The sequence below is a fragment of the Juglans microcarpa x Juglans regia genome, chromosome 4D, assembly GCF_004785595.1.
Source record: "Juglans microcarpa x Juglans regia isolate MS1-56 chromosome 4D, Jm3101_v1.0, whole genome shotgun sequence".
Classification (NCBI taxonomy): domain Eukaryota; kingdom Viridiplantae; phylum Streptophyta; class Magnoliopsida; order Fagales; family Juglandaceae; genus Juglans; species Juglans microcarpa x Juglans regia.
This window is the reverse complement of record NC_054600.1, coordinates 19,682,593-19,694,306: the sequence shown is the minus strand read 5'-3', so window position 1 is coordinate 19,694,306 and position 11,714 is coordinate 19,682,593. Positions and strand designations below refer to the sequence as shown.

The 11,714-nt window shown below is 32.5% G+C and overlaps 1 protein-coding gene across 1 annotated transcript; it reads right to left on the bottom strand.

Annotated features, from left to right (window-relative positions):
- Window positions 1-356: 356 nt before the first annotated feature.
- On the bottom strand, window positions 357-6,260 carry LOC121260766 (sulfate transporter 3.1-like). The gene is made up of 12 exons (XM_041162779.1): window positions 5,665-6,260; window positions 5,337-5,544; window positions 4,613-4,784; window positions 4,092-4,157; window positions 3,159-3,272; window positions 2,509-2,625; window positions 2,091-2,217; window positions 1,664-1,950; window positions 1,354-1,544; window positions 1,106-1,191; window positions 915-991; window positions 357-811 (listed from the first exon to the last, which is right to left on the bottom strand). The coding sequence occupies exons 1-12, from the start codon at window positions 5,996-5,998 to the stop codon at window positions 620-622; spliced, it is 1,971 nt and encodes a 656-aa protein (XP_041018713.1). The 5' UTR covers window positions 5,999-6,260; the 3' UTR covers window positions 357-619.
- Window positions 6,261-11,714: the final 5,454 nt, after the last annotated feature.

Below are 11,714 nucleotides of genomic sequence, written 5' to 3'. Positions count from 1 at the left end.
CACTCTCATGCACGTTGGTAGTTGGTAAATGTTCTGGTTTTTTCCTTTGTGATTGCTTTGTTTTTTTTTTACAGCCTTAGATTTGCTTTTATATCGTGATAAGAAATAGTTTATAACCATCGTGAGAGAATTCATGTACTATCATGTTGTGTATGGTATTGTTTGTATTACATAATAAAGTAATACTAGATACAGTAGTAAATTGTGTATACGTTGTGTACTCGTATTAAAACCGAGTGGAGTTTATTATTAAAAAATTAACTTTTTTCATGTAAATTTTATATTTACTTATTTTTTTCTAAAGGAATACGCTCTATAAGTACAAATATCATTTCTTGAAAGACAAGATCGCAGAATGCTTATTGCAAAGCCGAAATTCTCATATACTTATAACATGTAATTCTACAACTTACAAACTGTTGGAAGAGCAAAAATACCTCCAAATCGACTAAGCATTGAAAACAATGAAACTCATTCTTTTGTTGATTAAATGAGTCCAATGCATGTGTTACTTCCTAAATCTTCTGTAAAAGCGCATGCAACACCATTATATATATATGGCAGACTTCAGTTAAGGAAATAAATACAGCGACTTGAGACATTCGACTTTCTCAAAAGCTCATACGTTGTTCCATGTCTCTGCTTGATCATCTTTCTTAGCTGGGTTGGACTTGCATGTGTGAAGCATGTAGTTGCATGCTCCAACGGCCTCTCCAACTGTCAAGTAAATCCATTCTTGGCCTATGTTTTCGATAAACTTGGACTTATTCAGCTTCTTCATCACCTCGCCTCCAGGGTTGGCCAATACAAGCTAAACAGATACAATTCGAAAGACAGATCTTATAAGTAATTTATTAGCACAAATATATAGATCAAAGAATATTAAATATAGAGATCAAGATCAATGTACGTACCTTGAGCCCTCTTCTTTCAGTAGTCTTCTTCATCTCTTCAAGCATGCTAATTCCGCTCGTATCAATGTTACCAACAGCTATCAATTACCAAAATAATAATGCATTTTTAGAGATGGAATTAGAATTTCCATTGGAAAAAGAGAATGCATTAATGATCCTTTCTATCATTCCCAAATCCACTACGTACTTACCACTCATATCCAGTATTACGTACTGTAGGCCAGTTTCCCCAGATGATTTTATTCTGTCTTCCTCTTCATCAATCCACCTTGCAATTCTGAGAAACAGAGAGTTCTTTTTGTTAGATTTTATAAGCATTATAGAGAAGTTAGCCTTGCATATACTTTTTGTTTGATTATTATGTAAAAGTAAACCATTTTAGTAGTACCTTTTTTTCCTAACTACAACGTCACAGAGCAATCAAGATTTAGCAACTTACCGTTCTCTTAAGTAGCTTGCATTGGTGAAGTAAATGGGAGCATCGATTTCAAGTATGAGAATTCCAGGTACATTGTTTGCATTTGGGTATTGTTCAACGTTTCTGTAAATCATAGACTCTGGAATGTTTCCCATAACCAAGGTCCTTGGTCTGGCAACGAACAGGAGTACCCTAAGCAAAGATATCGAAATCTGCACTTGCACATGATTTAGAGAGTTTATTCAAATGGTCCCTTTTTTGGGGTTAAATTATAACTAAACAAAGTGCATGTACTTGTAATAAGTATATTGGGAGGCCGTGTGGTTCATACCGCTATGACTAGGCCAATTGTTACGCTGCCAAAAACCACACCAAGGTATGCACTCATGCAGACTATAAAGTCAAATTTGTCAACATGCCAGAGATGCATGGCTGCTTCATAATCAATGAGACCAAGCATTGCGGATATAATAATGGCTGCCAACACCACAAGAGGAGTGTAATGGAACAAAGGTGTCAGGAATAACAACGTGAACATCACAGCGACTGCCATCACAATGTTTGATACTGCTGTCTTGCAGCCTGCGTTGTAATTTACTGCTGATCGTGAAAATGGCCCTGAAATTCGACGTCAACGCCAATTTATCAGCAAAACAATAGAATAACTTGATTACCAATACAAGGAAACTGGAAGATCAGTAATAAATTAGAAAATGATCAGTGATTTAGAGTGAAAAGTAGGGCAAAACAAACAGTACCTGTGGTGAGGTAGCAAGAGGTGCAAGAACCAACAATGTTCATCATTCCGAAAGCAATCATCTCTTTGTTCCCGTCAATATGGTAGTTCTTGAACATTGAAAAGCTTCTTCCTACAGCTATTCCTTCCTGCGTGCACAAAACCAAATCAGCAATAGGGACATCTCACCAGCATTTCCTTATGTTTCGACTAATTAATACTCATAATACATATCCCGTTTCGTTTCCCTAAAAGCAATCAACCTGTTCTACTCTGTTTCATAAGCTTTACTGGTATATATTCAAGCTACAGTTTGGTTAAAGTTTCCCAAACTGTTTTTTACAACTTTACATGTCTAGTTCTCTCTAGGATTAGAAGATCAGTACTTACAGGACGTGCCCATGCAGAAAATTAAAAGAAAACAAAACAAAAAGACTTACAGCGAGAGCAATGACGCCAGTGATGATGCCAGTTTTAATAGCTGTCATGAGATAGGGAGACACAAATACTAGATCCCCGAACGATGGTGGATTCAGCCCCTTCTTCAACTCTCCTATCTGAAAATGTTTGCAATAACATGCAACATATCAACGGCCTAGATCTTCAGTACCATTCAAATGAGAGACCGATAAAAAGTAAAAAATAAAAATAATACAAAAAAGAATGTAAAAATAAAGGATGACGTCTCATCATGACCGTCCAATCAGATCTGTGACCAGATCTGTCCATTTGGCTTTATTGGGTAAAAGCATGCATGGGATGGGACATATATAATGAACCCACGAAAATGTTCTTTTATAGTTGTATTATTGGTGGGGCGAGTCATGGCTTGCAGTAAGAAACGACAGGAGTGGTGGGAGAATTATTTGGGTTGGCCCAAAGACAAGGTACGTTATTAATTTATTATATATGCACAAGACATATATATACACGTGAAATATTGGACCAAGGTAATCATACTGTTGGTGGTCCAATCTATTTGCCTGCTGGACTGTCTTGCACAAGTGGGTTACGGCTGCTGTGCAGTTTTTGTGTGTAAAAGAGAGAGAGAGAGATTTGAAAGCATCCTTGTGGGTCTGGGGATTCTCACCACTTGAACACCGTGTTTCTCAGCATGGGTGAGATAAACGAGAAGACTTCCCAAGACGACGGTCGTCAATGGTGCCATCGCTGATATCCAAAAGAACTTTGGCTTTCTCTTACTCTGCATGTTGCAGAATACACAGACAAGATATTATTTTCTTTAAAAGAAAAAAAAAACCTTCAAATATATTCATAAAAAAAAAAAAAAAAAAAGAAACATAAAGCTAACTTATCATATTTTTCTGAATTAATTTGGTGTATGTGTCCTGGAGGCCCTTACTTATAATGGTTGTAGGGTCATGTAATAGGAACTTACAACTTACATGAGTTGAGTTGGTATTTCTTTTTGGTCTGTTGGTGCATAGAGATTTGAGAAGGGAATGATTGACAAAGACAAAACAAGTTCAAATGGTTGGATTAGATATATATATATATATATATATATATATATATATATATATATAACTGCCCTGAGGCTGAGGCAGCTTTTGTTCTGCTCTCGAAATACAGATTTCATGAGCCGTTTGTCTCAAACAAGAGTATATTATATACAAGTCAAATTAGCTTTGAAACTTTGCTTCAGTTAACTTTGGAGTGGGAGCAGGTTAATTAGGGTTGAAACAAGATCACTCACGACAGGTAACCGACAGAAAAAGAATCTTAAAAAAATAGATGTTGATTCGAACCTAATTGGATTGAAAAAAAAAAAAAAAAAAAAAAACAGAAAGTAGATGCTTAGAAAGAGAATTCAGGACAACTTCCCAGTCATACGTGGGGTGATCATGTTCGCTTCTGAATATACCATTTGCCTTGATTTTGTGATTTATTTAGTTATAATGCATGCTAAGTGTATGACTTTTATGACATGACGTTTATAGTGAATAAGAATCTCCTAAAGAAAAAGTTTGGATCAAGAAAAATATGGGTCAGATTTACTTACGAAGTATCTAGTGCTGATCAGAAAGAAAAGGAAACAACATCCCAGAACACCACTTTCCCATCTCCACTGCAATATCCACCAATCATGAGATTAATAAGACAACGAGGAAAAAGAAATATGTATAAACCTAAAGATTCTATAAGTACTCATGAACAACAGCTTGATTATTGAAATCGTGACAAAATCTTTATTTCTATTAAGGAACATACCGTAAAAAGCCAACCATAAAAACCCATTTTACCACAGTATTTCTTTTTTTTTTTTTTTTTTTTCCTGAAAAACGAACTAACGAGAGAATATGATACATAGCTATAAATATATATATATATATATATATATTCTTCTTTTTTCTCAGTTAATATTGGGAATAACCATGTGAAAAATTACAGCCATGTTAATTTGTATATCGAGTGATAATGGAATAAATGTTGGTAGTGGCTGGCAGATGTTTAAAATAGTTTTGAGTTGTTTTTATTTATTATGAATTATGGTGGAATTAGTACGGCTGCAAAATTGGCTACCTTATGTCTCTGGCTAAAGACAGAACGCATCACTGATACAAGATCTGTCCCTTGGGTAAAATGCTCAAGGCCAAGGATCGCTTTTAGTTGTTGCAGGCACACTACAGTGGCTGCTCCTGCCATGAACCCTACTATGGTTGCATGTGATAGGAAATCCACGATGAAACCTAGCCTGTAGTCAAGCATAACATAATTTTTAGAAAACATGAAGAATATCTCAACAAAAACAAGTTTTAAATACGATATACAGCTAAGAATAGATTAATTATATATACATATACAGTACGTGGATCGTGGTTACAAATTAAAAAGTAAAAGAAAAGAAAAGAAAAAACAAATTCCGTGATGATCCTCACCAGATAAGAAATTATAAAATTAAACTAATATTTATTATTCAGCGGGACTCGATCTGTAAGAACAGACAAGAATTCCAGCAGAGATATCGAGGGATCAAGCATAATATGTTGTGCTTAATTAAGCACTTTTCATGCCAATTAATTAAGTGCTTATTATTTAACACAAAAAGTGACTTTTAGGTTTTCTTGTTATTACTAATTATATACAGAAGTTTTTCTCTAACTTAATATTGTTCATCTCACCAAACCTGAAGAGATAGGTAAGAAAAAGGTGAAACAATTCTTACTAATTTAATTACCATCTTTTTGAGCTGTTCGTATGCTACACTCAAACTTCTTAATGTTTCTGATGATTGAGCAATGCTAACCTTAATAAGCCTAAACAAGCTTGGAAAACTCCGGCAAAGAATGTCGCTGTGAAAGCAAGGTGAAGATAGAGCGTGGGATTCTCCTTAGCATCAACTTCATCCCCCAACATTGAAGCAGTGAGAAGCGATGCAACAGCAACAGTCCCCACAGCCAAATCTCTGGAGCTGCCCATCATTGCATAAACCAGAGGTGGAACAAAACTCGAATCTGCACGCATTTTTAAAACAATTAGAAAGAGAAAAAAAAAAAAAACTCTTCAAAACTACTCTTATGAACGTATATATCCTCAGTTATGCTTATATATATCAAAACTAGTCGAGCACTCACATAGGCCAAGAATCGGAGGCAAGTTGGCAAGCTTTGCGTAACTGATGCCCTGCGGGATTGCCAAGCTGGCGATTGTAATCCCAGCAATAAGGTCAGACTTCAGGAACTCAAAAGTATAGCGAGGCGCCCATTCGAGAATTGGCAAGAAGTACTGGAGTCCCAGTACGAATCTTCTCGATGGTGGCTGGTTCTTGAACTGCCTAAGTGGATCATCGGGAAAGAAAGTCTCTTTCAGAGAGTTCTTTAGCGTCTTCACAAAGGGTTTTGGGGGCGGAATCGCAACACGGTGCGCGCACTCAACGTTCGAAGGATACGCATTGTCGGCGTTACCCATGCTAGCTAGCTAGCTTGTGATCAGCAAAGTGCAGTACTAGAACTGGCGATCGAGTCTATACGTAAAGAAGAAAGCTAGCTAGCTAGAGATCTTCTTTTGAAAAACAAAATGCAGTGATAAGAGAGTACTCTGCTTTAAGAGTTTAGACCAGGAAGTTTCTGCTAAATTTAGAGAAAGGTGGTTTTGGTGAGTGTACAGAGAGAGAGAGAGAGAGAGATCAGAGGAGGGTTTGAAGTATTTTTGAGACTTGGGGGACTGGAAGACTCTACTCCATGAGTTTATATAAAAAATTGGAGGAATGGTATGGGATTATTCCTTGCACATTATTATTGTGAGTGCGTAAAGGGTCCCACGTACAAGAATAAGTGTAAGATCGGGACTAGTTTGCCCCATCTACTTTAGTTATATTTGGAGATTATTATAGGAGCTAGCAGCCCACCTCGTGATGATTTTATTTTCCCATTCAAAATGAGTACAAGATGATGGAGGAGGCAAAATCCTGGAACCTTACGTATTTGGTTTGTGTATTAATTAATTGATTTATTGATTTATACGTTCAAAGCTGGGATATATATAGGGGCGGGGATGCCTAGTTCCCTATATAAAGCCTTTATTGCATATATGTCCTTATTGCGACGTGGTCTCATTTCATTGGAGCTTAATTATTTGCATTGGTCAATGTACTCTAAGCTTTGACTATTGTTGTGTGCGGCCGATAAGATCATCAACCGAAAGAAAACATGTTTTCTTAAATAAACTACTACTATTTGGATACGCAAGGATATATGATCGTTTTGCAGATTTTGGATTGATTAACGAATTGGGTATTTAACGATAACTCATTATTATTTTTTATTATTTAATATTTTTTTTTTCATTACTATTTATATAATACCTAAAACTATCTTATTATCCAAATGCAATTTTAAATCTTAATTTCAAACCTAACAATATCTCTAGCAAGCTCTCGATATATATGTATATATAGTTGATACTCCATTAAAAAAAAAATAGGTCTTAATAATTGATTATTTTCGTTGACCCACTTTAATATAATATTAATTACGAGTACTATATATGTATGCATGTATATATAGAGACATTTTTGGGACTCTATTAATTGTGTATAAAAAAAAACATCGATCCTTAATTTGAAGGGTATTAAAGATTAATTCATATGTATATATATATATATATACTTAGTACTAACAGCGATCGAGAAAAATAATATATGTGACACATGGTTTTAATAATTTTCCATTACTCCAAATTAATTAGAAAAGTTTATTGGTAATTAAATAAATTCATATATTTTTTAAAAAATTTGAGACAATTTTTTAGAATGCATAAATCAGAAGAGTATCTAAAATAGAGGAAATATAAACCTAAGAGATTGTTTATAAATTAGTAGGGATTAGTTGATATATAATATATATATATATATGTTTTAATTATAATTATAGTTTTAGGCATTTAAAGTTGCTTTCTCAGGTAGGCAAGACCGTTTTGATCATTTGAAGGTCCTGCATGTATGCACCGGCCAATTCATGTGGGGTTCAGGTTCTCAATGGAAAACAATATCACTCTCTAATTACGTGGCTCTATAGGCTAAGAGTGTGTTTGAATGTTAAATTAAATTGAATATAATTAAATTGAGATAATATTATTAGAAAATTAATTTTTTTATTATTATTATTTTAAAATTTAAAAAATTTATTATATTTTATATTAAAATTTAAAAAAATTATAATAATAAATTAAAATAAATTGAGATGGATTTACTTTTTTAAAAAAATAATATTCCTCTCTATACATTTGGTTGATTTGACCCGAAAGATGTGACCTTTCCTTTTTTTTTTAATTTTATTTTCTCCCTCAAAGCTTTTGGTCAAACTTGAAACACTAACGGCGAAAATCTTAATAACCTTCTGCATGCATGCCGAGTACCCTTTAAGCTCGCTGTCAAAGTGAGATATTACAAGATGGAATTGTGCACCTGGAAGGAAAGGTTGGACCGTATCATGTTATGACACTTGTCAAATCATGCTCTTTAAGATTTTCACTAATTATATAAAAGTAACGTTAATTAATATAAATCTCAAATAGATAAACTTTTTATAAAAAAATATTTGTATTAAAAAATAAAAAAAATTATATTTATCATCCTACATAAAACCTCACACTACATTTTTTTATTATTATTATCTCTTACCAAATGTATAATATATAAATCATGAGTAGAAGAATTAAATTAGTTTAAAAAAAATAAAATTAATTTTTTTTAAATTAAAAAATAGAAAGAAGTGTAATATGTAGTGTGCATATAGAGATGATGAGTAACAAAACTCTAAAACATAATAGACCTTTTTTACATTTTTTCAAATGGAGTTGAATTTTATAAAAAGATTATACAAAATTTATCTAAATTATTTTTTATTATATAAAGTTGATGGTTTAAACAATTTTATAATCGTTAATTGAGTCATGCCCATCACACGTGTCAGTGGTTAATTGTTAGGTTTATATATATGGGATAAAAAAGAAAAAGAAATATATTTTATAATGGTACATATAATTAATTGACAAATAATATTTATAATTCTTTTAAAAAAAAAATGAGCGAACATAAAATCTCCTCACTATCTTTAGCTATAACGCGGTGCTGGGGGTGACCATCAATTTGTGTGGTGGAGGTCGCTTGATCTCTTCTTCACCGCATGATGTACACAATACACATGGTTGGGAGATTGGGTTGCATATATCCCTGTCAACTCGAGAGAGTGCTGGGCGATATATGGTGGAGGGTGTTTCCTTTTTCTTTTCTTATTTTATTTTTTAAAAATTTTATCGTACAGTACATCACAAAACTCAAAAAAAAAAAAAAAAAAAAAAAAACAAAAAAAAAAAGAAGAGAGAGAAAATTAAGCAGATGGATGATCGGCTCTATATATGCCAAAACTCATGTGCCTAATTTCCACCAATATTACAAATTTAGGATTCAATATGAAACAAAGCGAAAAACACAACTAAAATTTAGGTGCATCGATCCTCCTAATTAAGGAGTCTACCATTTCCTTGGGGTGTGTTTGAATATTGAGCAGCCTACCATTTCCTCCGACTCACGGGTGACTCAGCAATCCTCCAACACAGCAGCTGATCTTCAAGAATTATTTATTTTTTAAACATCACTCAAACATAAACTACTTTTCAATTTCATATATTCAATTTTTATACGTAATCACTACTTAATTATTATAACTTTTACAGACTTTAAAACAAAATATAAAAATTAATATAATGTTTACAAACTTCAAAACAAAACAAAAGTAATATTAAAAATTATATTCAAATATTTTTTTAACTTTATAATATTTTTATTCAATTTATCAAAACCCAATAAAAATTTTTAATTTAAATTATCTCTCCACTATCAACATCCTATTTCATTATTATTTATATAATTATAATATTAAAAGTTCGTGCCCAATATAGTACAACATGATTATATTAACTGTTTATCCCGGTACGTAGACGATCAATTTCCGGAATTTAACCATTAAATGCACTTGTACATGATATATAATAGCTATCTCCATGCATGCAATATTGTACGTGGCCTATTCTAGATCTTCCAATTCTGACAATGATCGGTCGATGATCCATACATACATACATATATATATATATGCATACATACATACATATATAGTATGTATGTGTATATATATATACGTATACCGCTTAATTTCCCTCTAATAGCTGTGTGAAAAATCAGAATTACCAATTAATTAATCGTCTAGTCGGGTGATAGGAAGAGCTAATTAATCTTATTTTAGATCAAACCAAATAATTAAGAATTAAGAATTAAGAATCCCAATAGTTTGATTAGCTCGAGAACTTCCCGTGATTAGTTCTGATTACTGGTCATCATATTCCTTATTTAGAGGTGGTCAACAGAATATTCTGTGTATAATTATATAATAGTAAACAGCTGCATGGATAACTAGGAACAATGCATGCATGAGAGAACCAGGACAACTAATCATGCTAATTAATTAGCACAATAATAATAATAAAAGCTTATCTAGTCATGCGGTAGTTGCAAATTATAAACCCTTAATTTAGGGCTCCCCAAAGAAAAAATCTCTATGATATATCAACCATCCATGCATTCTTTTGCATGCATGTAGTCTGCTCTCTCTCTCTCTCTCTCTCTCTCTCTCTCTATATATATATATATATATATATCTACAGCTAGCTGAGAGGGATCGAGCGATTAAAAGAAGAGCTATTAATTAGAGAGTTCGCATGCAGAGGTATTATATTAACGAACGTATATACGTAACACATGAGGCTGATCTACTGATCTATTATTACAAAAGAAGGACAAAAAAAGAAGACTGAACCTCAATCGATATTTCCATATATATATATATATATATATAGGACAGAGAAGAACAACTAATGATCAATGCATGCAAGGTGGTAATTATTTATTACTATTTTCCCTCCTCTGAATCATAATTAAACTAATCATATACACATAATATAACGTATATGTGTGCAAGTGGTACCCGGCCTAGGGTTTGCGCACAGTATATTAATTAACTTGTCTCTTACCAGACTCATAATGCATGCCTGAATAATTGAAGCTATTTAAGTTAGCAAACAATATTATATATATATATATATATATATATATATATATATATAAAGAATTGAAGAGCTGGGGATCATCACTAGACACCGTTGGATAGGATAAAATAATAAATAAGTTTTCTCTAGAATAACAAAGAAAATCCATGAATGTGGTTGAGTTTTTGGATATATATATATATATGTATATATATATGCATAAAGGAAGTATATATACAAGTCATAATCAAGTAATAACATTATTTGGGTGATTATATATATTCTTAAAGCTTTCACTGTCAGTACTAGCTAGCAGCTTGTTCAAACAATACTAGCTAGGGGTATCGTGATGGATCTATATATCTCTCATGTCGACAACATGATGAATTATATACAGATAATGGAGTAATCCAAAAAAATATATTGATTTGATGCATGGTTAGGTTGTTACGTGACCTTCACTTAATTACAACAGAAACGTACGTGCTTCTCTTGATCTTTTTGTATCTATTCGTAAATTACATGATCATCATGTGCATCTCTTCATCATTCCAATATATTTGGTAGACTGATCGAGCTAGCTAGCCAGACAGCAAGAAGGAGACACTACAAGAGATTTGACTTTTAGGGACGAATTAAATTTCATCCCTAAATGTCATTAAATTCGTCTACAAAAATGTCTGAGCTATTAAATCTTTTCGAACGGAGAAATATCTATTCGAACAAGATATTTTGTAATGAACAAAATCATCTCAAAAAGGAAAATCATTCGAATGGAACAAAATAGATTCGAACATGTAATTAATGTTTGTTCAAACAGTATATAATTTGTTTGAATAATAATATTGGAGGGAAATTAATTTATTCTTCATGAGGAAAGTTAATAACCATTCGAACTTAAATTTCTTTGTTCGAACGGGCATTTATTCAATTAATTTTTTTATTAGTATGGATTTGTGCATATATTTTTTCCATTAAAGTAATAAATATTTTTTCCATTAATTTGTTATCATTTTCAAAATATAAAAATGTATATATATTATATATTATAATTTGCGGTGAGTTAAAATATTTATAAATT